General features: G+C 52.9%; 2 protein-coding genes across 3 annotated transcripts in view; one reads left to right on the forward strand and one right to left on the reverse strand.

Annotated features, from left to right (window-relative positions):
- LOC136753422 (A-kinase anchor protein 8) overlaps positions 1–4,120 on the reverse strand; it is a 9,829-nt gene extending 5,709 nt beyond the window's left edge. Inside the window, exons 1-5 of the mRNA XM_066709497.1 lie at positions 4,046–4,120; positions 2,535–2,591; positions 2,364–2,393; positions 1,641–2,007; positions 1–457 (exon numbers count right to left, since the gene is read on the reverse strand). The exon at positions 1–457 is cut by the window's left edge and continues 303 nt beyond it. Of these exons, the coding sequence (XP_066565594.1) occupies positions 1–457; positions 1,641–2,007; positions 2,364–2,393; positions 2,535–2,591; positions 4,046–4,067 (933 nt within the window). The 5' untranslated portion in view covers positions 4,068–4,120. The remainder of the gene's footprint in view (positions 458–1,640; positions 2,008–2,363; positions 2,394–2,534; positions 2,592–4,045) is intronic.
- Positions 4,121–5,159: 1,039 nt separating this feature from the next.
- On the forward strand, positions 5,160–27,327 carry LOC136752449 (protein Wiz). Of its 2 annotated transcripts, XM_066707773.1 has the most exons (19): positions 5,160–5,410; positions 6,619–6,801; positions 7,463–7,643; positions 7,760–7,856; positions 8,181–8,371; positions 8,475–9,127; positions 9,167–10,157; positions 10,482–10,703; positions 11,372–11,764; positions 11,942–12,400; positions 14,839–14,979; positions 15,171–15,860; positions 17,322–17,759; positions 21,392–21,943; positions 22,099–22,659; positions 22,867–23,084; positions 23,215–23,521; positions 23,768–23,933; positions 25,058–27,327. In XM_066707773.1, exons 2-19 carry the CDS (start codon positions 6,691–6,693, stop codon positions 25,278–25,280), a joined length of 6,594 nt encoding a protein of 2,197 aa, XP_066563870.1. In that variant the 5' UTR covers positions 5,160–5,410; positions 6,619–6,690; the 3' UTR covers positions 25,281–27,327. The 2 variants fall into 2 exon arrangements, with proteins under 2 accessions (XP_066563870.1, XP_066563869.1); XM_066707772.1 differs by lacking the exons at positions 5,160–5,410; positions 6,619–6,801; positions 7,463–7,643; ... (1 more) ...; positions 8,181–8,371; positions 8,475–9,127 and having other exon boundaries at positions 9,295–10,157; positions 11,942–12,196.
- Positions 27,328–27,682: the final 355 nt, after the last annotated feature.

Raw genomic sequence — 27,682 nt, forward strand, 5'->3', positions numbered from 1 at the left:
AGGGGAGGGGGGGGGGCCGTGGGGGTAGCGGCCGTAATGGGGGGGGGGCGGCTGGTGGTAGTGGGGGGGCGGAGGGTTAGGAGGGTGGTGATGGTGGTGGTGGTGGGGTTGGGGGGGCCCTTCTCTATGGTGATAGTACCCGCCCCCGCCCCCGCGCCGGTGCTGGTGCCGGTTCTGGTGGTACTGCCCGGGGCCACCCCTGCCCCCCCGGTGGTTGGAAGACCCAAACCCGTCCCGGCTGCCCCCCCCCGCGCCCCGGCCCCTGTGTCCCCGCCGCCCCCCCCCTCCCGACCGGCTCCGGCCATAAGAGGGTCCCTCTGTCTCGGCCCCGCCAACCCCACCGCCTCCGGAACCCTCGCTGCCGCCCCCCCCTTCGTCTGCATAGTCATAGGCCGGGCTGTAGAGCTCCTTGTTACTGGGGGCTGAGTAGGACTCAAAAGACTCGAACCTGAAACAGCTGGTGGAGAGAGAGAGAGAGAGAGAGAGAACATAAGAACATAAGACAGAGTCCAATGGAGAGGAGGCCATTCGCCCCATCGTGCTCGTTTGGTGTCCATTAATAACTGAGTGATCCAAGGATCCTATCCAGTCTGTTTTTGAATGTTCCCACATTGTCTCTTCAGCCACATCGCTGGGGAGTTTGTTCAGATTGTGACGCCTCTCTGTGTGAAGAAGTGTCTCCTGTTTTCTGTCTTGAATGCCTTGAAGCCCAATTTCCATTTGTGTCCCCGGGTGCGTGTGTCCCTGCTGATCTGGAAAAGCTCCTCTGATTTGATGTGGTCGATGTCTTTCATGATTTTGAAGACTTGGATCAAGTCCCCCCGTAGTCTCCTCTGTTCCAGGGTGAAAAGGTTCAGGTCCTCAGTCTCTCAGTAGGACATTCCCTTCAGACCTGGAATAAGTCTGGTTGCTCTCCTCTGAACTGCCTCTAGAGCAGCGATATCTTTCTTGAAGTGTGGAGCCCAGAACTGTCCACAGTATCCAGATGAGCTCTAACTAGTGCATTGTACAGTCTGAACATCACTGCCCTTGTTCTCAATTCTACACTTTTGACAATATACACTAGCATTGTGTTTGTCTTTTTTATTGCTTCCCCACATTGCTTGGATGGAGAAAGTGAGGAGTCCACGTAGACTCCTAGGTCTTTCTCATGCGTTACTTCATCCAGTTCTGTTCCTCCCACAGTGTAATTATAGTGGACATTTTTGTTACCTGCATGTATTACCTTGCACTTGTCCACATTGAATTTCATCTGCCAGGTGTCGCCCACAACTGAATATTATCTAAGTCCCTCTGAATAGCCTGTGCTGCCGAGATTGTATCTGCTGAGCCGCCTATTTTAGTATCATCTGCACATTTGACAAGTTTGCTAACTATCCCAGAGTCCAGATCATTAATATAGATTAGAAAAAGCAAAGGCCCTAGTACTGATCCCTGTGGAACTCCACTAACAACCTCTAATCGACACCCTCTGTTTCCTAGACATCAACCAGTTCATAAAATAATAATGTAATCTACTTACATTACCCTGAATGGCTACAGCTTCCAATCTGAGGATCAGTCTCAGAGAGAGAGAGTGTATTGTATCCCGTGTGTGTTATTCCCGTCTCTGTATGTCCGTGCCTCTGACGGTCACTCACCTCTCCTGGCTGTCCGCCCCGCCCTTCTCCTTGGCCAGCAAGTGGAGCCGCTGGTTGATCTTGGCGATGATGGAGTCGGGGTTCTCGGTGTGCTTGGGGCCTCCCCCTGCGTGTGTGTGTCCGTGTGCGTCCGTGTGTTTGCCGTGACTCCCCCCTATCCCTCCGCCTCCCGCCCCGCTCGCCTCGGTAGCTGCCCGCCCCCCACCGCCCCCGCCCCCGCCCCCGCCCCCGCCCCTCGGGTGCTGCGTGGTTTTGGGGGCCTCCCAGCCGCTGCCGTACACGTAGGGGGGGTCGGCACCGCTGGAGGCGGGAGGAGCGGCGCTGCTGCTGGGGGGCTGCGTGTTGAAGTAGTCGTACCCCTCGTAACCTAGGCAACAACCAAGCAAGTAATCAATCTATTTATTAAGTAACCACTTGATGAGTACCACTGTCTGTGTCTTTCAAAGGGTCAGCAGCTCACTGACTGACTGACACACTGACCAACACAATGACTGACTGACACAGGCTAACACACTGACTGACTGAGACAGACTAACACACTGACTGACCGACTGACACACCGACTGACTGACTGACACACTGACTGATACACTGACTGACTGACAAACTGACTGACTGATACACTGACACACCAACTGACTGATTGACTGACATACCGACTGACTGACAGACACTGACTGACTGACTGACACTGAATGTGAAAAAAAAATGTTTTTGACTTGCCTTGCCAACCACTGGTGTCTGTGTAAGAATCTGCAGAGGAGGAAAATGTTGGTCAGTAAAAGCAATGATAAAATAGTAATGTTAATAATAATCAAAATAACTATAATAACAATTACAATACTACTACCTTTACTACTAATAATAATAATGATGATAATTGCTAGTACAGACCAGAGGAGGCCGGCTCTGCCCTGGTCTCATTGTCCGCGGCAGTCCAGTTGCCACAGTCTGCACAAGACACAGACACGCTGCATTAGAGGGGTTCGAGCACTAGAGACAGGAGCACCGAGACACACTGACCCGTCCCTACTGTGTGACTGACTGACTGACTGACACACGGACCCGTCCCTACTGTGTGACTGACTGACTGACTGACACACTGACCCGTCCCTACTGTGTGACTGACTGACTGACTGACACACTGACCCGTCCCTACTGTGTGACTGACTGACTGACTGACACACTGACCCGTCCCTACTGTGTGACTGACTGACTGACTGACACACTGACCCGTCCCTACTGTGTGACTGACTGACTGACTGACACACGGACTGAAAGAGAGACAGCGGCAGGAGACACTTGTCCAGTATCCGCACTGTCCAGTAGGTGGCGGTATGGATTAACGAACCTAAAGTATACAGTCAGTACACAACATAAATAAACAGGTGTCTGCAGTCGCCATCGACTCTGATCACAGCATTCATATGACGCGTTTATTACTGTCAACACAATCCTCATAAAGAATATGTCATTTGTGCATGTATTGCATGTGTATTAAAGTCAGTTCTGCAGTGCACTACATTTACACAAGTCTGCAGAACAAGAACTTTTAAGTTCATGATGAGAATACATTTACCATCACATGTATATAAACACATTTTTAATTTTAATATTAATGCATGAATAATATTACATTTTCAAAGTACACACGTCATCTGACTTGTTATAGTAATGATAATATTGTGTCTGGAAAGTGAATCTGAGGCGGCCATTTTGCTTCAAAATGGACTGACGCGGGTGAGAAGTCCTGTCCCAGACAGACTCACAGGTCCAATCGATACTCACGATCAGGCCGCGGGACTCAACCCGTCCATCCTCCGGGCGGTGACAGGTGAGTGACGCCGGGGCGACAGAGGCTGCTGGGATGCGGACACTATCATGTATGTTTGTTTTTTAGTTAAAGAAACATGAACGGGTTAAGATATCTGTCGGGTCAGATCAGCATGTCTACGATTACAACAGCAGCACTGATACTATAATAATCAATCAGGACACCGCTGGCCCGCGGGCACTGGCGCTGTGACACGATGCTGTTTGGACAGTTTGCCCGGTGCGTCTGATGACAGGAGACCTGGCCGGGCTGCACACGTTATACCCCGGGTCCCCAACACACCCTCGCACAGTCCCACCCCAGCTAGCCTGTGCTGTGCGTTTGTCCGGCCGTGTCTGTGCGTGTTTGTGGGCACACTGGTGGGCACGGAGTCGCACACTGACGCACATGCATGATCCTGAGGGGTCTGACAGCTCCACACTGCCCGCACAGAGCACACGCGTGACGGCTGCGTGTCCCGCAAGTGCGTGGCGCCGCGGCTCGCCCCCCGGCAGCGCTCCCGCCCCGCAGCCTCACCGCGTCCGAAACGGAGCAGCGAAGACAACGCAAATTTAATTTTTTCCCGACTAACCTCCATAGTCGCTGCTGTCCATTCTGCCGTCTTCTCGCTGGGTACGTCCCACTCCGGCCCACACACCCCCCGCACATGTCCAAGGCGTGAACCGCCCCCTCACGCACCCATTGGGCAACCGGTGGGCCGCCGTGCTCGGATTGGTCCGCTTTCACCGTCGATCAAATCCACGGCGTGCGAGTGCTGTGCTGTGATTGGGCGACAGCTGTTGTCAACGTGGTAAAGAACCGCCTCTCTGCAGAGGGGCCTCCCGACTGGTCGACGGGCATGTCAATCACATTAGTCTGTTTATGTTTGCGTGTGGACACACCTGAGCCGCAGTTATGATTGGCTTATAGACCTGCCTGTCATTTGGTCAACGCTGCCCGAGAACGAAGGCAAACGCTCGCCCCCTGATTGGACAGGCAATGCTGGCTATCTGCCAATCAGAGGTCTCGCCTGCCAGCAGCTCGTTCGCTATTGGTTGCGTCTCTCTGTTATCGTTCTGTTTGAGGAAGTCGGAAGGTAAACACGTCTTCACGCAGGGGATTCATTAAAGAGACACACACACACCTGCGCGCTTGTCCCGCATCGGCCTGGTCAGCACTGACCGCTGGGCTCTCAGTCAGCAAACCCGGGGCCCCAGACTGCCATCATCGGATGTGTTGTGAATTAAGAGCGTTCCTGTTATTAAACTGAGCAGGAGATGGAGACAGAGATTACATACATACATACATAAATCATGCGTACATACATACACATAAATATATATACACACACATTTATATATAAGCATACATACTTACCTACATACATGCATTCATATAAAAAACTTACGTGCATACATTATTCTTCTTATTATTTATTTCTTAGCAGACGTCCTTATCCAGCGCGACTTAAGCGCAATACAAAGTGCAAAACTACAGTGCAGTACAAGGCATAACATATTAGATACATGCATGCATACATACATACAAAGACACATGCATACACATCAACATACATACATGAATTAAAAGAATTCAAGCATAAAACTTTATTAGGTTTTTTTCTGGGTACACCCAACATGGCGGATCTCAGGCGCCGTGCTCTCCCTCTCTCCCCCTCCCCGACTCTGCGACGTCCAGCGAGGGGAAAACAGCATCATGGAGGCGCGCCGCTCCGTTCAGCGAACAGCCGAGGGGAGACGATCGCGGCCGGCAGTGACAGCTAAATACCAGCGACACACACACACTCACACACAGCGCCTGACTGTCTGACTCTCTCTCTCTCTCTCTCTCTCTCTCTCTCTCTCACACACACACACACAGGATAGAGGCATGAGGCTCGGGGCTGTTTAAACGGCTCAGGACAGGACGTAACTCTCGAACCCGGGCCTATCCTCCCGTGAGTACCGCTGGCAACCCGTCCGGGAAAAAGGGGCGTTTTTTGCGATTTTGTCTTCCTTGCAAAAGCTTGTTTACACCAATGCGAGATCTACTGAAACAAGAACAAGCCCGACTGTTGCATACCATCGCATACTGCAGTTCAGTGCATTATCAGCGTAGACAGGACTGTGGCTGCGGGTTACCTGGCATCGGTTATGGTTTTGATGATGATGATGGTGACTGTGATTATAATGATCAGTGTTGTGGTTGTCATTGTGGTCTCGCTTTTCCAGTACATTCGTGGCTGTGCTGTGCTGCTGCAATGGAGACAAAAGCACAGCCTGTCTCTGCATACTTATAGTGAGTGGTATTCCCAGGAAAGTGCATGAACTCACACTCACACCAGCGCACAGACTGGCACAGGACATCCCGACCCACTACAGCCCAGCGGGCAGCGCTGGCATGGCGAGGAGGCGGTGCACAGTGCCGCTGCTTCGTGCTTGGCATGTCCCGACCCATGCTTATGATCTGTACATCTGTGGCATTATTGATATTAGTAGTGTTGTTAGTAGTAGTTGTAGTTGCACTATTGTGGTTGTCATTATTGGTGACATTAAAATGATTGCTGTTGTCGCCCGCTGTTCAACTTTTGTCGGTTTAGCGGTGTTGGTATGCATATTAGGCGAACATATTACGTGTCCTTCTTTACGTGTGTGTGTGTGTGTGTACACGTATTGGCGCATGCGGATATGTTTGTCTGTTAGGTTTCTGAAAGTTACCTTCCCCGTTCGTCTTAGACCCAAATTATTAATAATAACTAAATACATTAGCAAAAAGATATCCAGAAGCAATTTTAATGTGCGCACACATTCATCTAAGCACCTGCGATTCCTCACAGTTATGACAAACCCAGGAAGACGTCTGTAGTCCTAGGACCCTGGCAGTGAGTCAGCTGAACAGTATATAGCGCCTTTCACGCCGAGGTGTCCTGTAGAACAGCAGGAGATTACATTAGACCTGCACGGGGTATTGCACAAAATCATATAATAATAGTAATTATGGCATTGTAATGAAAAATGTTTTGATACTGAAGATGTACTCGATTTTCAGCCTGCCTGATAGTGTGTCTCTGTTTCGTTGTCCCTCTCCTTGTGTGTCTCTCTGTCCCCCTGTTTCTGTGTGTCCCCCTGTGTCCCTGGTTCCCTCTCCCTGTGTGCGCTTGTGCAGTGGCTGGTTGACAGTACGCTATGTAGGCAGTGTGGGAGCAGAGGGCAGGAGGTCAGTGGCGACTGCGACCCCATGGAACAGCGAGACCCCCCCCGCATAGCCTCCGCCCCCTGCGCAGACGCCCCCAGCGCACCAGCACAGGGCTCCGGAGCACCCCCTGCCGCCCGGCACCGCACATTACAGGTATGGGACAGAAGAACAGCAACACAGAACAGTACAGCACAATATAAGAACATAAGAAAGTGTGCCATTTGCCCCATCGTGCTCGTTTGGTGTCCATTAATAACTCAGTGATCAAGGATCCTATCCAGTCTGTTTTTGAATGTTCCCAAATTGTCTCTTCAGCCACATCGCTGGGGAGTTTGTTCAGATTGTGACGCCTCTCTGTGTGAAGAAGTGTCTCCTGTTTTCTGTCTTGAATGCCTTGAAGCCCAATTTCCATTTGTGTCCCCGGGTGCGTGTGTCCCTGCTGATCTGGAAAAGCTCCTCTGGTTTGATGTGGTCGATGCCCTTCATGATTTTGAAGACTTGAATCAAGTCCCCACGTAGTCTCCTCTGTTCCAGGGTGAAAAGGTTCAGGTCCTCAGTCTCTCAGTAGGACTTTCCCTTCAGACCTGGAATAAGTCTGGTTGCTCTCCTCTGAACTGCCTCTAGAGAAGAGCTTCAATAGAAATACAAGAGTACAGTACAGTTGAATACAGTAATACACAATAAAGTACAATGCAGTACAGTAATATACAGTACTGTAATATTCAGTATGGTACAATACTGGATAAGGGCATCTCATAATAAACAAATCATAATTTGCAGTAATATGCAGTATAATGCCTGGTCTCCCCTTCAGAGCTCCAGCTGTCCAGATGATCCAGACAGTTCTGCCGAGGACTCGAACCCAGAGCCGAGGGGGGGCCACACGCGGAGGGGGGTTAGTGGTCTGGGGGGGGCGGGTCCAAGGAAACCGCGACCCTCCGCCTTCCCCTCCTCGCAGGCCTGGGACTCGGACTCGGAGAAGGAGACACTGGACGGTATTGATCATCAACCTGCTTGATTGGTTAATTGATTATAAGTGTGTGTGAGCTCTGTGCAGGTGGGGGGGCTGCGCGTGGCTGCGCTGCTGTTGACTGTGTCGTCTCTCCGGCAGAGGAGGAGCTGCAGCACTTTTCGAACCCCCACGGCCTGGCGGCACACAGCCCTGGGCCTCCACTGAGGCCCCCCGGCTCGGGCCCCAGGGCAGACAGGTGAGTGCAAGCAGGTGAGGGCGAGTGCAGGCACGAGTGTGTATGGGAGATACTGGTGTACAGGTAAGAGTTCGCAGGTGATAAAAGCGTGTCCTGGTGAGAATATATAATTAATATAATTTTAGAGTCTGTACAGGCGAGAATCTACACAGGTGAGCGGGTGCAGATGACAGTTAGAGTGAGATGAGTGTGTTAGTGTCCTGACAGGAGAGTGTGTCTAGGTGAGAGAGCAGATGAGACTCTGTTTTCCTCTCTGACCCTCTCCCTCTCTTCCTCTCTCCCTCCCTCCCTTTCCTCCGTTGCTCTCCCTCCCTCCCTCCCCAGGCCTGACAGTGAGGGTGACCAAGCACCTGACAGACTAGAGCACTTAGCCCCCGCAGACCCGGCCATCCTTGGGGGAGGAGGAGGTAGAGGAGGGGCAGAACTCAGACCCCAGCGCGGGGGCGGGGTGGCTCCTCGGGCCGGCACACGCACAGAGGAGCCAAAGACACCGAGATCAACAGGGAGCCCTGACTGTGATTAATTAATTAACTTATTTCTTACCTCTTTTTCTATGTTTTTCTGCTACTGAGATGATTTATTCTCCCCACCTTTCCCCCTCCCCTCCCCGGTGAGCAGCCAGCGAGGAGAGCACAGATCCGGACCGTGGCCGACAGATGGGGGTCCTGGGAGCAATGAAACCAAAGCAGGAGGGCGCGGCGGGGGACGGGGATGAGGGGGAGGACGTGTACCGCTTCCCAGCCGACTCGGAGCCGGAGAGCCCTCCGGTGGCGCCCTGGGCACACTGCACCTTCACTGAGCGCAGACGCAGGAAGAGAGCCTTGCTCAAGCCCTTCTCTGGACTCGGCTCCCGGAACGCCCCCCCTGGGCAACCGACGCCGCCCGTCCGCAACCGGGAACCCCCCTGGAGCCGCGGCCCAGTGGCGCGGTCCAGTTCTGCTCCCCTGTCTGGCCCCAGGCCCAGACCGGGCAGGACAGCAGCCTTGCAGAGAGAGAGAGAGGGGGTGGGGAGGTGCAGGGAGAGGAGGAGAGGCAGAGGGTCGGCGATGGGGGGGGAGAGAGAGGCTGAGGAGGAGGAGGTGGAGCAGGAAGAAGAGGGTGAAGAGGAGGAGGAGGAAGGAGATGCGAGCCAGGCAGCGCTGGGCTGCGAGGAGCCAGCTGTGTTCACCTGTGTGGAGTGCAGCATCTACTTCAAGAAACAGGTGCACCTGCAGGAGCACATGCTGCAGCACTGCCAGTGGGGGGGCCGCGGCGGCGGGGGGGGCGCAGCAGCGGGGGCACGGGAAGGCGGGGCGGGGGGGGCGGGGCAGAAGTTCGTGTGCAAGGAGTGTGGGTGGGAGCTCGAGGGCCGGGCCAGCCTAGGCCAGCACCGCCGCCAGCACCAGGAGTCCCGAGAGAAGATCCTGGAGGAGATACGCAAACTGAACCAGGACGGGGGGGCAGGACGGGGCGGTGCAGAGGGGGGGGGCGGCACCTCCTCCCCCGCCGCCCCCTCCGCGGCCTCCCCCCCCCGGCTGCGCTGCCCCAAGTGTGACTTCGGCACGGACTCGTCGGGCGTGTACGTGGAGCACGCCAAGATGCACATCAAGGAGCGCAACAGCCGGCGCCCGCGCGGAGGGGGGGGGCCCCACCAGCACCGCCATGGCCCCTCCAGCCTCTACCGGCTGCCCCTCCCCCTGCCGCTCCCGGGGCCCCACAGGTGCCAACTCTGCGGCTTCAGCAGCGCCAGTCAGAGCGGCCTATCTGAGCACCTGCTGTACTGCCACCCTCCCTCCTCCTCCTCCTCACAGCCCTGCCCCCTCCCTCCCCCTCCGCCAGCCTGGGACCCAGGGGCCCTGGTGGGGGGGCCGCCAGGGACCAGTCACGACTACCCAGCCCCACCCGCCCTCTCCCACTCTGCTTGGACTCAGCCGGGCTGCAGGCAGACCCCCCGATCCCCACCCTCCCCAGTCCCCAGCGGGGGCCCGGGTGTGGCTCTGACCGGGGGTTTGAGTGCAGGTCTCCCCACTGCCTGCAAGGGGGGCTCCTACCACCCCGTGGCCCCCAGCCCCAGCCCCAGCCCCAGCCCCAGCCCCAGCCCGACCCTCACGCCCCCCCGCCGCAGAGACGTCGCCTTCAAGAGCATCGGGAACCGGCACTGGGGCCCCTCGGCCGGGGGGAGGGAGAGAGAGGGGGCACCTCAGAACCAGATCTGGCCCAGACCACAGACAGAGGACAACCAGACCCAGTCCCAGACCCAGGACCCCTGCTCCGCAGCTGGGTCAGAACCAGCCCGCCTGGCCGCTGGCCCCTGCTGCCTAGGTGAGCAGCCCTGTGTGATGTGTGTGAGGGTGCGCCGGTGTGATGGCAGGGGTGCTGATGTCATCACTGTGGTCAATCAAGGATTTAATTATTGGATTTAACTTACTCTGCAGTTATGCATGCAAATGACTATGTAAGTAGCTGTTTAATTATTATTGAAATACATTTAAACAAATGCTTATTTACATATTTCAGTTACCATTCAATTACATATCCCAGTCCAATTATGATTCAATTGTGTGTTGAATAACTATTTAAATATTTCAATTACTATTCAATTAATATTAATATTAATTAATCTGCTGCCCCCCCCCCCTCCTCTAGCGCTGGTGCCGGTCCCTCGGTCTGCGGTGCAGGTGAAGTGCAGTTTCTCGGCCAGCCTGCAGGGGGCGGCGGCCGGCCCGGGCCTGTCGGGGGGGCAGCGGGCCCAGCTCACACACCAGGTGCCCCTGGTGGTCATGGAGACCTTCACCTTCGGGCCCCGGCCCCCTTCTGCCCCCCCGGCCCCCAGCTCGAAGCCCATCCCGGACCCTGAGCAAGACAGGGGTGAGTGAGCAGCGCCAGGGTCCAGTTACTCACCTAGTGACTGTGCGTTAATTACCTGCTCAACTGGGCACATTAGGATTCATACATGTTTATTTAATCGACTAACCATTATTGAGATGATTATTGTTTTAATTGCCATTGTTTAAATATGGTACAGTGAGGGAAAAAAGTATTTGATCCCCTGCTGATTTTGTACGTTTGCCCACTGACAAAGAAATGATCAGTCTATAATTTTAATGGTAGGTGTATTTTAACAGTGAGAGACAGAATAACAACAAAAAAATCCAGAAAAACGCATTTCAAAAAAGTTATAAATTGATTTGCATGTTAATGAGAGAAGTTTGTTCAGATTGTGACTACTCTCTGTGTGAAGAAGTGTCTCCTGTTTTCTGTCTTGAATGCCTTGAAGCCCAATTTCCATTTGTGTCCCTGGGTCCGTGTGTCCCTGCTGATCTGGAAAAGCTCCTCTGGTTTGATGTGGTCGATGCCTTTCATGATTTTGAAGACTTGGATCAAGTCCCCACGTAGTCTCCTCTGTTCCAGGGTGAAAAGGTTCAGGTCCTCAGTCTCTCAGTAGGACATTCCCTTCAGACCTGGAATAAGTCTGGTTGCTCTCCTCTGAACTGCCTCTAGAGTGTCTAGTAATACCCCTCCTCCCTCCTCTTCAGGGCTCTCTCCTCCTCTGCTGGAGCACCTCTTGGCCACTTGCTCCCCTAGGAAAGCCAAGGGAGGGAGGGGGGAAGACGAGGAGGAAGAAGAAGAGGAAGAAGAGGAAGAAGAAGAAGATGAAGGAGAAGAGGGGGTGGGAATGTTCTTCCTGGAGGAGGAGGAGGAGGATGGGGAGGGGGAGGCCGCGGGCTCGGAGGCGTCAGCGCTGCGCAGCGTGGAGAGGAAGTGCCCGTACTGCCCAGACCGCTTCCACAACGGCATCGGCCTGGCCAACCACGTCCGTGGGCACCTGAACCGCGTGGGCGTCAGCTACAATGTGCGCCACTTCATCTCGCCCGAGGAGGTCAATGCCATCGAGAGGAAGTTCTCCTACCAGAAAAAGAAGAAGAAAGGTGAGGGAGGGAGAGGGGATGGAGGAGTGTGTGGGGGGGAGTGGGATTCATGCTTGAAAGAAAGGGAGGAAATGCAGAAGTGACCTCCTCTCTCTCCCCCTTCCCTCCCTCTCTCTCCTTCTGCACCCTCCCCTCCCCTCCCCACCCCACCCCACCCCACCCCACCCCGCTCCTCAGTGGCGAACTTTGACCCGGACACATTCAGCCTGATGCGCTGCGAGTTCTGCAGCGCCGGGTTTGACACGCGGGCGGGGCTGTCCAGTCACGCCCGCGCCCACCTGCGGGACTTCGGCATCACCAACTGGGAGGTGACCGTGTCGCCCATCAACATCCTGCGGGAGCTGTTCTCCAGCCGGCCAGACCTCGCCCTGCTCCGGGACCCCCAGAGCCCCGGGGACGACCCCTCGCCCGCCGACCGCCCGCTCTCAGAGGGTGAGGTTGAGATGCTGCTGGGGAGTGGGGGAGCTACTGCTGCTGCTGCCGCTACAAGCACCCTCTCTCTCCTCTCCTCTCCTCCTCCTCTCTCTGTCCCTGCTCCTGTTCAGCTGCCTTCCCACTTCTCCTCCTCCTCTTCTGCCTCTGCTGCCACTCCCGCTGCAGTCTGGACACAGGAGGGCAGCCCCAGCGCACTCACAGGTAGGTGACGGGAGCTCAGTGTTGGGGCATTCTGGGGCAAATTATTCAGTGCAAACTGGGGTAACATTTCGGGCAGATTGGTTACATTTTGTGGGCTAATTGTGTAGACGACTCGGGGGAAACCAGAGGAAACGGGGGCTGAATTTGGTACAAAATGGGGAGATTAGTGGATGCAGACGGGGGGGGGAGATTGCGTGCAAACGTGCGAAATATAGTTATATAGTTATACTAGTGTGGAAAGGGGGGGCAATGAAATCGGACTCTGAATACCAGCCCAGCGTTTGCCTGCTTGTGCAATTATATTTCGACATAACCGACTCACTCACACATTGATCTGTCTTCTGTCTGATGTGTATTTATTCGTTAAGCAATGCGTGTGTTTTAGGTCACCCAGCACAGTAAACAATTACACATTTTGTTTTCTTGATTCAACTTGAATATCGATTATGATAATAATAATATGGCAATTCATATGCTGTGAAATGTCTTAAATAATTTAGTAATACACAAGTTAATAAATAAACCCAATAAAATATAAAAATGTAAACAACCAAGCGCAAGAGGGGAGTCGCTGTGCAGTCTGTGGCGCTCTGTAGTCGATTAGTCGCGCCTGCGCGTCTGCGTTCCCCGCTCTGCTCGATTGGTCACGCCTGGCCAGGGCTGTGCATGTGGACGGACCAAAATGGCCGCTGCCACCGCCTCCCCGCAGACCCGCACACAAACAATAGAGCGCAGCCCGAAGACCGAGTCCCTTCTGAACGGTGAGTGAGGGGTCCCTAACCCCGGGGGGCACGGCCCGGACAGCGCGGCGGCTGGGGGGCTGCTGGAGAGGCCCGGGAGGAGGGGGCTGAGAGGGGTTGTTTACCAATACGTGATCGATTCCCATTGAAAGGGTCCATCTTAACGGACAGGATCCGTCTCCGGCCCCGCGAAGCCCAGCAGAGCCGTCCCAGAGCACGGGTTAGACACCCGCCTGCACCGAAAGGAAATCGTCAAATCACACGCGTGGGGGAATCTCACCATTTTGTCTGTTCATTAAAACAACAACAGTCGCACCCCGCGCAGAACAGGGCGCTAGTTCACGCAGTGAGTTTAGATGGACGACAGAACGCACGGCACTGTGATGTCATTGTCATCCCCTCCTCAGATTCCGATCTTGTTCCCGGGTGGGGGATGCTCGTCCTTTTCCCACCCGCGGTGTGTGGTAAACAAAGGCGTCGCTCGGGGGGATATCCGTGTTTCGCCCGTCGGTGTTGACACTGTCCTGCGCGGAGACCGGCGCCGGGCATCGCTCCGTGTTTCCTTGTTGCACAGACGAGGACAGGCCCTGTTTTCAGATCTTGTCAGATTACTATCCATTCAGGTCGGTCTTGTTTGTTGAGATACGCGAGAGTCAGGGTTGTGCGTGGTTTGCGTTTTACATAAACAATTAAAGGTGTGTGTGCGGGGTTGGGGGGCACTTGACGCCGCTGCACCCCCCAGCGTCACGATAAATCACTCAACGACAAGTGTGTGTGTGTGTGTGTGTGGTTATTTTAATTGAATTATGTTATTTAATGCCACACAACGTACCGTTACTTAATGGTAGTTCATGATCGATCAATTAATCAATCAATCAATTAACCAATCAGTATTGTTTTAGCATTTACTGTAGTGCCCTTTGCAACAAGTTGTCACCGATGTGGCCATGAAAGTCAATATTATACCGCGCACAATACGCAAAGTGAAACCATCCCCTGCACTTACAGCACAGACACGACTGTCCGAAAAACAGATTGTGCGACCTCCTCAAGACCCAGGTTTTGTGCAGGCCTGCGTATTTTGGAGTTCACATTGAAAATGCAGTTCAGCCCAAGTCTGACTACAGTACAGTGTAATATCTTTACAGTACATTGCAGTATAGTACAGTAGACTAAACTCCCCTTCATCCAGAGCTGCTCCTTTCCCAACCTGTCCCTTAAGTGGTGTAACAACATGTCCAGAGCGTACCTGTAATTCAGCGGTTTATTCCCTTGAGTGGTTCAGCTCTCTGTAATTTTATGTAATGGTTTCATTAAATTGCTTCCTCACATCGCTAGTCCTGTTCATCTGTGATTCCCCTCTGCCCTGAGCTCTGACTGTGACTTCAGCGCATCGTCTGCACTTGTTAGCTATCAGAACGAGGGTGTAGGACCTGTGTTCAATAATAACTGTATTTTAGCTGCCCTTCTGTAATTTTGAGCCTGTAATTTGTTATGCCTGATTTGTAACTTTGCTCTGTATTTGTGCACTTTTGTTTTGCTCTTGTATCCTGTAAGTTCCCTGGATAAGGGCATCTGGCAAGACATTCATAATAATAATAATAATAATAATACAGCACATCAAACAGAGTATAGCATAGTATACTGCAGTATAGTGTGCGGTGTGCCGTACCCGTTCTGACCCCCCTGCCCTCTCAGGTGCGGTGGAAGACGAGATGCCCGCGGTGGAGGTCGTGACCCCTGCGCAGGGGAAAAGGAGCCTGACGGTGCCCCCCCCAGGAGAGACGGCGAGCAAGCAGCCAGACCCCCCCCCTGCTCGAGACGAGCCTGACACCAGGGGTGAGAGAGAAGGGAGGGATGAGAGGGAGGATGTGAAAGAGAAACCCACAGTGCAGCTCTTCAGAATGGGCTATTTCTAACGGCTGCTCTCTCCCGTCTCTCTCTCTCATTCCCCTTCTGCACCTCTGTTCCTCCCTTCCGTCTCCGTCCCCACTGTCTTCCTCTCCCTCTTCCTCTCCTTGCCCCCCCAGCCTCCAGTCTGCTGCAGTGTGCCGTGTGTGGCACCTCCTTCGAGACGCGCAAGGGCCTGTCCAGCCACGCCCGCTCCCACCTGCGCCAGCTGGGTGTGGCCGAGTCGGAGAGCAGCGGGGCGCCCATTGACCTGCTGTACGAGCTCACGCGCCAGGGGGGGGGCCCGCACGGCTCCTTCACCCCCCCCTCCACCTCCTCCTCCTCCCCGTCCCCGTCCCCCTCTCCCTCCGCTCCCTCCACTGCGGCACTCTCCTCCTCCCGCAAGCAGCCACAACAACAGGCTGCAGCCTCTTCCTCCGGTCAGCCCCCCAAGAAAGAAAAGGCACCCCCTGAAAGCACAGAGGACAAAAAGCCTCCCCCTCTCACCCCAGTCCCTGCCTCCACTCAGGCGCAGACCAAGGCCGGCCCCTCTGCCTCCTCCTCCGCCCCTTCTGCCTCTTCCTCCTCCTCCTCAGGCCTGAAGACGCGCTCCCTCTCTCCCTTCCTCCGCAAGGCTCCCATCTCCTCCCTCCTCCCAGCCTCCTCTCCCCTGCGCTCCCTCGATCATGACCGGGGTGGGGCTAAGAAGACGGCTGCCCCTGCTGCTGCCCCCCCACCACCTCCACCACCGTCCTCCTCCTCATCCTCCTCTTCCTCTACGGCCAAACCATTCTGGGCCCCCCAGGACACGGACGCCCCTCTCAACCTCAGTAAGTGCTGCTGCTGGACCGAGTGTGAGAGCGAATGAGAGTGAGTGTGCAAATTAGTGTTGCACAGTATTCCGAAAATTCAATACGTTTTCGATACTAAAGAAACGGAACTGTTCGATACTAGAATTTCGATCCTTCAGTCCAGTGTCTCGCGTCTCATGACTGAGAGAATCGAGTCGCTCTAGTAATTTCTCTGAATCGGCGAGAGTGAGCATATCAGTGTAGATTAGAATATAATAACTGCGCTTACTACGCAGACAAAAACATATTGATGACAATAAAAGTGCTAGATAGATCTATAGAATGAGCTTTTTCAGACCCGCACAGCAATAAAGACGGCAGTAACACAGTCGCATGCAAGAGACGCAATACAAAAAAACTGAGCTTCTGAAATTAGGCTTCTGTTTAACCCCAACAAAACATCTGTCTAATTCACCTTGTTTTCAGTGTGATTTGGATTGTGCAGGCAGTGGAAGGAGTGACTGTTCAGCAATGCTTCAGCTTTTGTGATTCCTTAGCATGGAATTTTAAATATTTATTTTTCACTGAAAAATGTTGGCGGCTGTGTTTCTTATTCAATTAATGTGTAATTCCCTTTTCTGTAACAAATTACCTGCTTGTGTGAGAGATTATATTCTGAACATAAGACAGTGTCCAATCCAGAGGAGCCCATTCGCCCCATCGTACTCGTTTGGTGTCCATTAATAACTAAGTGATCAAGGATCCTATCCAGTCTGTTTCTGAATGTTCCCAAATTGTCTCTTCAGCCACATCGCTGGGGAGTTTGTTCAGATTGTGACGCCTCTCTGTGTGAAGAAGTGTCTCCTGTTTTCTGTCTCGAATGCCTTGAAGCCCAATTTCCATTTGTGTCCCGGGTGCGTGTGTCCCTGCTGATCTGGAAAAGCTCCTCTGGTTTGATGTGGTCGATGCCTTTCATGATTTTGAAGACTTGGATCAAGTCCCCACGTAGTCTCCTCTGTTCCAGGGTGAAAAGGTTCAGGTCCTCAGTCTCTCAGTAGGACTTTCCCTTCAGACCTGGAATAAGTCTGGTTGATCTCCTCTGAACTGCCTCTAGAGCAGCGATATCTTTCTTGAAGTGTGGAGCCCAGAACTGTCCACAGTATCCAGATGAGCTCTAACTAGTGCATTGTACAGTCTGAACATCACTGCCCTTGTTCTCAATTCTACACTTTTGACAATATACCCCAGCATTGTGTTTGCCTTTTTTATTGCTTCCCCACACTGTTTGGATGGAGAAAGTGAGGAGTCCACATAGACCATGTTATTTAATACGGTGTTGTATTTTTGGTTTTGGCATCGAGTATTGTGATACTAAAACTGGTATCGTATCAAAGTCAAAATGCTGGTATCGTGACAACACTACTGCAATAGTGTTTAATCTGTTAAATAGGCTGTACACTTTTTTAATTCTCTCTCCTCCTCTCCTCTCCTCCCTCTCAGCGGTGGAGGCGGAGGGCAGTAAGGACATCGTGTGCCAGCTGTGCGGCGCGTGGTTCGAGACACGCAAGGGCCTGTCCAGCCACGCCCGCGCCCACCTGCGCCACATCGGGGTGGTGGACGCCGAGACCAAGGGCTCGCCCATCGACTACCTCAACCAGCTCATCAAGACCGAGGACTTCAAGCACCTGCAGCACGACGCCGCCCTGCCGCCCCCCGCCGCCTCTGCGCTCAAGCGCCCCTCGTCCGCCGCTCTGCACAAAACTCCCTCCTCCTCTCAGGCCGGGCTGGGATCGTCTTCGTCCTCCTCTTCCTCGGGGGTCAAGGCTGCTGCCCTCCTGCCCCCCCCCTCAAAGCGCCCCCGCCCCCCAGCCTCCGCAGACAAGGCCTCCATGCAGGTGTACAGGATGAGCGGAGGGGAGCTCACCCCCATCAACCACGGTGAGGCCTGTGTGTGTGTGTGTCTCTCTCTCTATCTCTCTGTCTGTCTCGCTGTCTCAAATTCAAATTAAAAATTCAAATTCAAAAAGAGCTTTATTGGCATGACAAGGTTACACCCATTTTGCCAAAGCAAGTACAGGGGGTTCCACTGCAAAACATAGAACAGTGCAGTGGGCAATAATACTGTATACATACAATACACACAAGTTTACAGACATTACATACATTAATATACATCGAACACAACATTTACAAAACAGTTCTGCATGAATTGGAACTATATATGTATACATAGTATACAGTGTCTTTTACACTGTCTCTCTCGGTGTGGGTCTGTGTATCTCTCTATGTGTCTCTCGGTGTGTGTGTGCTAGGGCTGGGCGATATGACTTAAAAATAATCTCTATTTCTAGAAGTTTGGGCAATACACGATATTTATCTCACTATTTCTTGTTTTTATCCAATCAAGCCACAAAATAAGACCAAAGACATTCAAACTACAAGTATTTCGTTAATCCTTCAATAAGCAAAACTAACAAATACTACATGCAGGCTGTCATGGTAATTATAAGGAAAATGCAACACATTACAGGGCAAGTGTTGTGTGATTACTATTACGTGTGTTATGTTGTTATGGGAGATATATACACACACACATATATACATAAATATATATATACACACACATGTATATGTGTATATATACATATACAGTATATATGTACACTCACCTAAAGGATTATTAGGAACACCATACTAATACTGTGTTTGACCCCCTTTCGCCTTCAGAACTGCCTTAATTCTACGTGGCATTGATTCAACAAGGTGCTGAAAGCATTCTTTAGAAATGTTGGCCCATATTGATAGGATAGTATCTTGCTGTTGATGGAGATTTGTGGGATGCACATCCAGGGCACGAAGCTCCCGTTCCACCACATCCCAAAGGAGGGGCCTAAAGTGTGCCAAGAAAACATCCCCCACACCATTACACCACCACCACCAGCCTGCACAGTGGTAACAAGGCATGATGGATCCATGTTCTCATTCTGTTTATGCCAAATTCTGACTCTACCATCTGAATGTCTCAACAGAAATCGAGACTCATCAGACCAGGCAACATTTTTCCAGTCTTCAACTGTCCAATTTTGGTGAGCTTGTGCAAATTGTAGCCTCTTTTTCCTATTTGTAGTGGAGATGAGTGGTACCCGGTGGGGTCTTCTGCTGTTGTAGCCCATCCGCCTCAAGGTTGTACGTGTTGTGGCTTCACAAATGCTTTGCTGCATACCTCGGTTGTAACGAGTGGTTATTTCAGTCAAAGTTGCTCTTCTATCAGCTTGAATCAGTCGGCCCATTCTCCTCTGACCTCTAGCATCAACAAGGCATTTTCGCCCACAGGACTGCCGCATACTGGATGTTTTTCCCTTTTCACAGGTGTTCCTAATAATCCTTTAGGTGAGTGTATATATGTGCTCTGAGGAAGATAAGTCGAAACGTGTAAGCATTATGATGTTCACTTTTTCTCTAATACATAATTTTTGAGACATTGTTGAATACGGACTGTTTTTAGACGGGAGCTGCTGTACCATCCTAATATAATACGGATAATTGTTCTATATAAAATCCCTGGGATAAGGCACCCCGCCTTTAAGATTTATTAAAACTATTGTAACGCCAGCTATTTTTAAACTTATGTACACTCACCTAAAGGATTATTAGGAACACCTGTTCAATTTCTCATTAATGCAATTATCTAACCAACCAATCACATGGCAGTTGCTTCAATGCATTTAGGGGTGTGGTCCTGGTCAAGACAATCTGCTGAACTCCAAACTGAATGTCTGAATGGGAAAGAAAGGTGATTTAAGCAGTTTTGAGCGTGGCATGGTTGTTGGTGCCAGACGGGCCGGTCTGAGTATTTCACAATCTGCTCAGTTACTGGGATTTTCACGCACAACCATTTCTAGGGTTTACAAAGAATGGTGTGAAAAGGGAAAAACATCCAGTATGCGGCAGTCCTGTGGGCGAAAATGCCTTGTTGATGCTAGAGGTCAGAGGAGAATGGGCCGACTGATTCAAGCTGATAGAAGAGCAACTTTGACTGAAATAACCACTCGTTACAACCGAGGTATGCAGTAAAGCATTTGTGAAGCCACAACACGTACAACCTTGAGGCGGATGGGCTACAACAGCAGAAGACCCCACCGGGTACCACTCATCTCCACTACAAATAGGAAAAAGAGGCTACAATTTGCACAAGCTCACCAAAATTGGACAGTTGAAGACTGGAAAAATGTTGCCTGGTCTGATGAGTCTCCATTTCTGTTGAGACAGTCAGATGGTAGAGTCAGAATTTGGCGTAAACAGAATGAGAACATGGATCCATCATGCCTTGTTACCACTGTGCAGGCTGGTGGTGGTGGTGTAATGGTGTGGGGGATGTTTTCTTGGCACACTTTAGGCCCCTCCTTTGGGATGTGGTGGAACGGGAGCTTCGTGCCCTGGATGTGCATCCCACAAATCTCCATCAACTGCAAGATACTATCCTATCAATATGGGCCAACATTTCTAAAGAATGCTTTCAGCACCTTGTTGAATCAATGCCACGTAGAATTAAGGCAGTTCTGAAGGCGAAAGGGGGTCAAACACAGTATTAGTATGGTGTTCCTAATAATCCTTTAGGTGAGTGTACATATACACAGTATGATTTACTGTCACATAACAACAATAACACAAGTAACAGTGATCACGCAACACATGCGCTGTAAGGTACAGATTCAGGTAGATTTAGCACAGCCGGGTTTATACTGGCGCATTAACATCTGCTAGACGGAGACATTTTTCCTCTGACTGTCCCGTTTCGATTCTACTTACCAGTACAGCACGTTGTTAATACAAAATATTTATTATAATAATAATAGTAATAACCACTTCACCATCTTAATAAAAAGAAAATGATACTTTCTGCATGTGTTTGCATTGCTTTCCAATTTATTAAAATGCAAACAAATGTTATTATTATTTTTATACAAATAATATCAGTCTAAATTAGCGGGGGTGGGGGTGCCTGCAGATCGAGTTCAGCCCGGCGACGAGAGCGGGGTGCAACGTGTGCGCTTGTGCATTAAAGTATCTCTTGGTTGTGTTGGTTATTGTGTGTCACTTCTCTCTCCTCATGTCTGTCTGTGTTTCTGATGCTCATTTCTTGCCGCATCCGACACGTGTGGAAGAACCGGAAGAACGCAAAGCGTCCTAATGACGAAAAATACTGCCGTAAAGATTGCGATTTGCGACACCATGATATAAACGATATAGCATAATATGAAACGATAGACGTTTTTCTATCGTCATACGATATATATCGTCATATCGCACAGCCCTAGTGTGTGCCTGTGGCTGTGTATTTTTGGCCGCAGTGGTATTTTTGAATGTGTTCATGTGTTCACTGATGCTGGTGTCAGTATCCGAGTGAGCAGAACAGACTGTGTCTCGCATCGTCCTGATTGGACTGCTGTTCTTTCTACTATGATCACCGTCCGCAGTCTGTGTGTTCGAGGCGAGGTTCATCTCAATTCGACGGCTCTCTTGTTATGGAGGAGACGAGCAATGAATCTCTCTCTCCCTCTTTCTCCCAGGCGAGCCGGTGAAGGAGATCGGCTGCGAGTTCTGCGGCGAGTTCTTCGAGAACCGCAAGGGCCTGTCGAGTCACGCCCGCTCGCACCTGCGCCAGATGGGCATCACGGAGTGGTCGGTGAACGGCTCGCCCATCGACACGCTGCGCGAGGTCATCAAGAGACGCGGGCTGCCCTGCGTGCTGCCCCCCCCTCCGGCCACGCCCCCCGCCGGCCTCGGCCACTCCAAGAGACCCCTGCTGCCCAAGTCCGCCTCGCCGTCCCTGGGTGGGGGGCGGGACAGAGACGTCCCCTCGCGCTCCCTCTCCTCCTCCTCGCTCCTCAAGCGCCTGCCCTTCCCCCTGTCCCCCCACCAGCCCACCGCCAGGAAGATGGCGTCATCCACCGCGGGCAGCGGGGCGGGGCTGGCGGCCAAGCTCAAACCCGAGCCGGTGCAGCTGGAGCTGGGCTCGCCGGGGGGTGGCGGTGCCGGCGGGGAGGCTGTGTTCCAGTCAGACTCCCTGCAGACCCACCGGACCTGGGCGTCTCCGGACAGCATGATGCCCCTCAGCCTGGGTGAGTGTCAGTCTGTGTGTGTGTTGTGTGTGTCTGTGTCTGTGTGTTTCTCTGGGTGCTGGCGGGCTGTGTGTCACTGTATTACTGCTCTGTTTGTATTTCTGGGCTCGGCCGCGTCCCGCTCTAAACCGAGCCCCCTCCCCTCCCCTCCCCAGCGCCGGCGGAACACGAGCCGACCCGTGATATCCGCTGCGAGTTCTGCGGCGAGTTCTTCGAGAACCGCAAGGGCCTGTCGAGTCACGCCCGATCGCACCTGCGCCAGATGGGCATCACGGAGTGGTCGGTGAACGGCTCGCCCATTGACACACTGCGCGAGGTCATGCGCAAGAAGGGCGTGGAGCCTGGCGTGTCGGTGAAGCGGGAGCCGGGCGTGCGGGGGCTGAGCCTGGGGGGCTGGGAGGACCTGGGCTACCCCTCCGCTGCGCTGCCCCACCCCAAGACCTTCCGCAAGACGCCCCTCTCGCTGCTGCACTCCGGCCCCCGGCTGCTGAAGGCTGGGCTGGGCGCCTCGCTCTCGCTGTCCTCGCTGAACGGGAAGGCGGCAGCCCAGACCCCCCCCGCCTCCTCTTCCTCTCCTCCTTCCTCCTCCTCCTCCACCCTCCTGCTGGGGAAGAGGGGCCCCCAGGACGAGGCCGGGGCTGCGGGGGGCGGGCAGCACAAGCCCTACCCCCCCGAGTTCTCATTCCGCGGGAGAATGGGAGCGGAGAAGCACACAGGTGAGAGGGAAGGGGGATCTGTTCACCCTATCCGGTCCCCATCCCCATCCCCATCCCCGTCCCCGTCCCCATCCCCGTCCCCGTCCCCATCCCCGTCCCCGTCCCCATCCGCCAAGCTCCTAGTGGCAGAAGCAGCTCTCTGTCCGGCTTTGGCTCGCTCTGTCTGTCTGTCGCCCTCATGTTCATGGTTCCTCTCTGCCCCCCCAGCCCCGGACGCGAGCTGCGAGCTGTGCGGGTTCTACTTTGAGAACCGAAAGGCCCTGGCGAGCCACGCCCGCGCCCACCTTCGGCAGTTCGGCGTGACGGAGTGGTGTGTGAACGGCTCGCCCATCGAGACCCTCAGCGCCTGGATGCGCAGCAAGCCGCACAAGGTGGCCGAGATGCACCGCAGCTACCTGCAGGGGGCGCGGCCCTACCCCAAGAAGGTGTGCGGGGGTCCGCCCGTCTCTGTCTGGCTGGGCCTGAGTGTTAAATAATTATCATTAATAACATAAATGAATAATAGATCATAAGTATTAACTAAAGTAAGTGGTAATCTCTCTCTCTCTCTCTCAGGTCCGGGGCGGCTCGCTCTCCTCCTCTGGGGATGGGTCTCCTCTCTCCCCCGGCCCCCCCCGGCCCCTGTCCTCCCCGCGCTCCTCCCTGGGGTCGCCCCTGGGGCGCCGGGCCAGCCGGGAGGTCACGGGTGGCTGGGGGGGCCCCCGGCCGGGCCGAGGTGGGGGAGGCCAGGGCAGCCCCCGCCTGCCTGAGGACTCCGGCCCCCGGGTCACCGAGCTGAACGTGCCCCCGTCCCGGCACACACACAGCCCCCCCCCACACGCACAAGTGGCACGCAGCGAGCTCAACGTCCGCTCGCCCCGAGGTGAGCCCTGTGTCTTACGCTACTCGTGTGTACAGCACATGCATTACTGCACATACAGGGCACCACATGCTACACACTACGTAGTGGGCACATCCCACTACGCACACAGCACCGCACACTGCTCCGCCCAGGCAGCACAGTTCAGTTTGGCGTGACTGACTGATACAATATTGACAAAGCAACGATTACAGGATACACGCGTCACGTGCCTTGGAAAGCTTGCTGAGTTGTCTGTCCGTCCGTCAGGGTTCGAGCGGAGGCCCCCGAAGCACCCGGCCCACGGTGACGGGGGGGAGTCCCAGATGCGACCCCCCCAGCCCCCACGCACCCGCACCGTGCCCGCCCTGGTGCCCAAACCGCCCTCCACCCCGCTGGTCAAACTGGTGGGAAACATCTACTCACTCAAGTGCCGGTGAGTCTCTCTCAGATTATAATTCCAATTTAGTTTATTGACAGACTGGACTAGCATTGTGTTGCCAGAGCAGTTTTTACACAATAAAACTGAATAACAAGAGAAACTTATATAATAATTATAGTAAAGTTGAAAAAATATATAAATACATCCTTTAAAATGTATCAGTTATTTACACATACAGACGGGTGACAGATAACAGGAAAAACAAATGAGTGGAGGAATATAACGAATGCAGATGCCTCCAAACAGCTGTACTGCATGACACAATTAAGCAATTAACATCCCATCATGCTCTGTGCATGTATACAAATGCTGAGCAGCCCAGCTGACCTCAAGTTGGATCAAGATGGCAAGAGGAAAGGATCTCAGTGACTGTGAAAGAGGGGTCACTATTGGGGCACGAATGGCAGGAGCTTCAGTCACAGACGCTCAACTGGCTCGTGTTCTGGACAAGTGGGCGAGTGCATGTGTGGGACACCAAGAGAACGGGACAGGCCTGACTGCTGGACCCTACAGTGAGGGGGTCCGGAGGCCCTGTTATGCTGTGAGAGTCATTTTCCTGGCATGGTTTGGTCCACTTGTCCCCTTAGAGGGAAGGGTCACTGGAAATCATGACGCAGTTATTCTGAGTGATCACCTTTATCCTATGGTGACACATTTCTGTCCTGATGGGAGTGTCTCTTCCAGGATGACAATGCCCATCCACAGGGCACGAGGGTCACTGAATGGTGTGATGAGTGTGAAAATGATGTGAATCATATGCTCTGGCCTTCAGTCACCAGATCTCAACCCAATTGAACACCTATGGGAGATTGTGGACCGACGTGTTAGACAGCGCTCTCCTCCACCATCATCAAAACCCCAAATGAGGGAATATCTTTTGGAAGAATGGTGTCCATCCCTCCAGTAGAGTCCAGAGACTCGTAGAATCTGTGCCAAGAGCACTGAAGCTGTTCTGGGGCTCGTGGTGCCCAACACCTCACTGAGACACTGTATGTGGGTTTTCCTTTAATTTGTCACCCATCTGTATAGATGTATTGAAATTAAAGTAAATGTATATATAGTTCAAACACACGATGCGTCTCGCAGTGAATGAACAGTCTTGTCTCTCTGTGTCTCAGGTTCTGTGAGGTGGAGTTCCAGGGCCCTCTCTCGGTGCAGGAGGACTGGGTGCACCACCTGCAGCAACACATCCTGGACATGAACTTTGGCAAACCGGAGCCCCCCCCCGCACCACCCGAGACCCCCGACCCGGCGCCCGTCCCCCCCCCGTCCCCGCCCCCAGTCCCCGTGACCGCACCCCCCACCCCCCCGCCCCTGGCCCCCCCCGCACAGGCCGTGTAGCCCCCGTCCCCGAAAGCACTAACCCCCTCTGTATGATGTAGGCGACAGAAATGTGTGTATGTGTGTGTGAGTGAGAGAGTGTGTGGAGGTGAGGGGTGCATGTCCGGGGCTTTGCGGTATAGATAGATATTTATGTAGTGAGAGAGGGAGGGAGATGGTGTCCAGAGCAGACGGTACAGGATTGCTACGTGATTGGGGCTGACAGGCAGGGGTCAGGGGTCAGGGTCACCGAACCAGACAGCTGCTGCTCCGAGGGCCTGTGTCTCCTTCTCTCTCTCTCTCTCCTGCCTGGTTGTTCTGAAAGTGTTTTTAAACTCTCCTCCAAAGAGCTCCGCCCCCCCCATGGGTCCAATGCTCGTAACTGTGGAACGAGAGACACTAGCGCCCCCCCCCCCAGCGTGTCTCTGTCCCCGGGGTGCGGTTTTAACTTTTTGTACAGTTCTGTGAAGTGGGTTTTAAATGTGAACGACAGTAGGGAGGAAACGCACACGGGCCTGCAGTGTTTGTGGGGGGGGGCTGTAGCTGTGGACGGAGGCGGGTCAGTGTGTTACGGGAGCGGGGGGGTGCTGAGCGAGGGATGGAGCAGGGAGAGCTAACATACGGCACAAATACTGAGCACACCCAAACACACAGCTGCAGGAGACCCTTACAGTCAATAAGGCCAGAGAGTGCGAGTGTGTGCGTGTGTGCGTGTGTGCGTGTGTGTGTGTGTGTGCGTGTCTGTGTGTCCGTCTCTGCTGGGGGGGACTGTGGCCTCTGTTGGGAACCTCTCCCACCTGTGAGAAGCAATACCCGGAGGGGACGACCTCTCTGGCCACGTCTGTCGGTTCCTTCAGGACTGTGTGTTACAGTCTCTCAAACTAATCACCCAATCAGACTTACACGCATGCACGCACACACACACTAAGGTCCCCTCGCTCCCTCAGCGCGGCCGCTCCGGCGCTCTCCAAAGTGCTGCCTTCAACCAGAGACCTGGCGGGGGGCCGGGGGGCTCGGCAGGCCTGCTATATAACTACATGTACTTATAAAATGGCGGAGACTATTATGATGATTATAAAGACTATTATAATTGTAATTGTTATTAACTTCTATTAACTGCTAGCTAAACGTGATCTTAATTTCTCTGTTAAACTTGTAATTTTAAACCTTTTTTTTATGCCTTTTTTTTTTCCTGCGTTCATGTCTTCTTGAGTAAAGGGATGTAGAGACACTCTGGACACATCGCTCTCCTTCATTTTTGGTTGTTACTCTTCAATATGATTGCTGATGATGTTTCACTGTTTGACTGGGGTGTGGGGGGGGGTATGGTTCTGGGACACAGACAATGTTATTGGATTATAGTCTTTAAAAGATTTTATTTCAGCTCCTCTTCATATATTTATATAGTATAACTCAACGACAAAGACAGTCCAGTCCAGCAGGCTCTCGGCCCTGGTCCCAAATTATGAACTGAACTAGTTAGTGGTTTAATGAGTCCAGACTGAATTGTGGTATTTAGCCCCTGAGTGAAGTTGCCTCTAACTGTAGCTTGTCAGGACTGGAGTCTCCCGTGTTCAAGTGTCAGTCACACACACACACACACACACACACACACACACACACGCATGAATACACAACCACATACAGTTGTGTGTATGCATACTGACACTCTTAGACACCCCCAGACCAAAACACAGACGCACACGCACGCACACTCTCAGTACAGAGGTCTGCTGGGGTTTGAATGAGACGCTCGGGACTGCCTGCCTAGTTTAGGGTGGGGGGCTGAATGAGATGAGCCGGTGCTACGAGAGCGCGAGGCGGGGGGGGCTGGCAGTAAAGCACTACTGTACATAGGCTTTGTGGTTTAGCTTCTGATCGATAAATTAATGTGATTAATTTCCAGCTTGGTATTGATCCATCAAGTCTTCCTTCTGATTTTTATATTGTTTCTTCAAATGCTCTTTATTAACCATTTATTGCCAGCCTTTTGTTTCCTCTGTTTGATGTCATCATATTATTTTTATTATTAAAAGGATAGTTGCCAATTAAAAGCTCCAATTGCCTGTCTGTCACCATTTGGGTTTCTTGATGTTTGTACTCGGAGAGGTTTGGTCCAGTCCAGTCCAGTTCAGTTAGTGACTCTGCAGCAGTCCAGTCCAGTCCAGTCCAGTCCAGCCAGTGACTCTGCAGCAGTCCAGTCCAGTCCAACCAGTGACTGCAGCAATCCAGTCCAGTCCAACCAGTGACTGCAGCAGTCCAGTCCAATCCAGTCCAGTCCAGCCAGTGACTCTGCAGCAGTCCAATCCAGTCCAGTCCAGCCAGTGACTGCACCAGTCCAGTCCAGTCCAGTTCAGTCAGTGAGTCCTGTGTTTGCTAAGGGGGATCTGAACTTCTTAATATTTTGTCGCTGACGTGTCACC

The sequence above is a fragment of the Amia ocellicauda genome, chromosome 7, assembly GCF_036373705.1.
Source record: "Amia ocellicauda isolate fAmiCal2 chromosome 7, fAmiCal2.hap1, whole genome shotgun sequence".
NCBI classification, from domain to species: Eukaryota; Metazoa; Chordata; class Actinopteri; order Amiiformes; family Amiidae; genus Amia; species Amia ocellicauda.

Bases quoted from the DNA above. Each gene is read 5' to 3' on its own strand.
- LOC136752449 (XM_066707773.1), top strand. From the start codon at position 6,691: ATGGAACAGCGAGACCCCCCCCGCATAGCCTCCGCCCCCTGCGCAGAC. The intron at 6,802-7,462 runs GTATGGGACAGA...TCTCCCCTTCAG, and splicing joins CCCGGCACCGCACATTACAG to AGCTCCAGCTGTCCAGATGA. The intron at 21,944-22,098 runs GTGAGTGTCAGT...TCCCCTCCCCAG, and splicing joins CATGATGCCCCTCAGCCTGG to CGCCGGCGGAACACGAGCCG.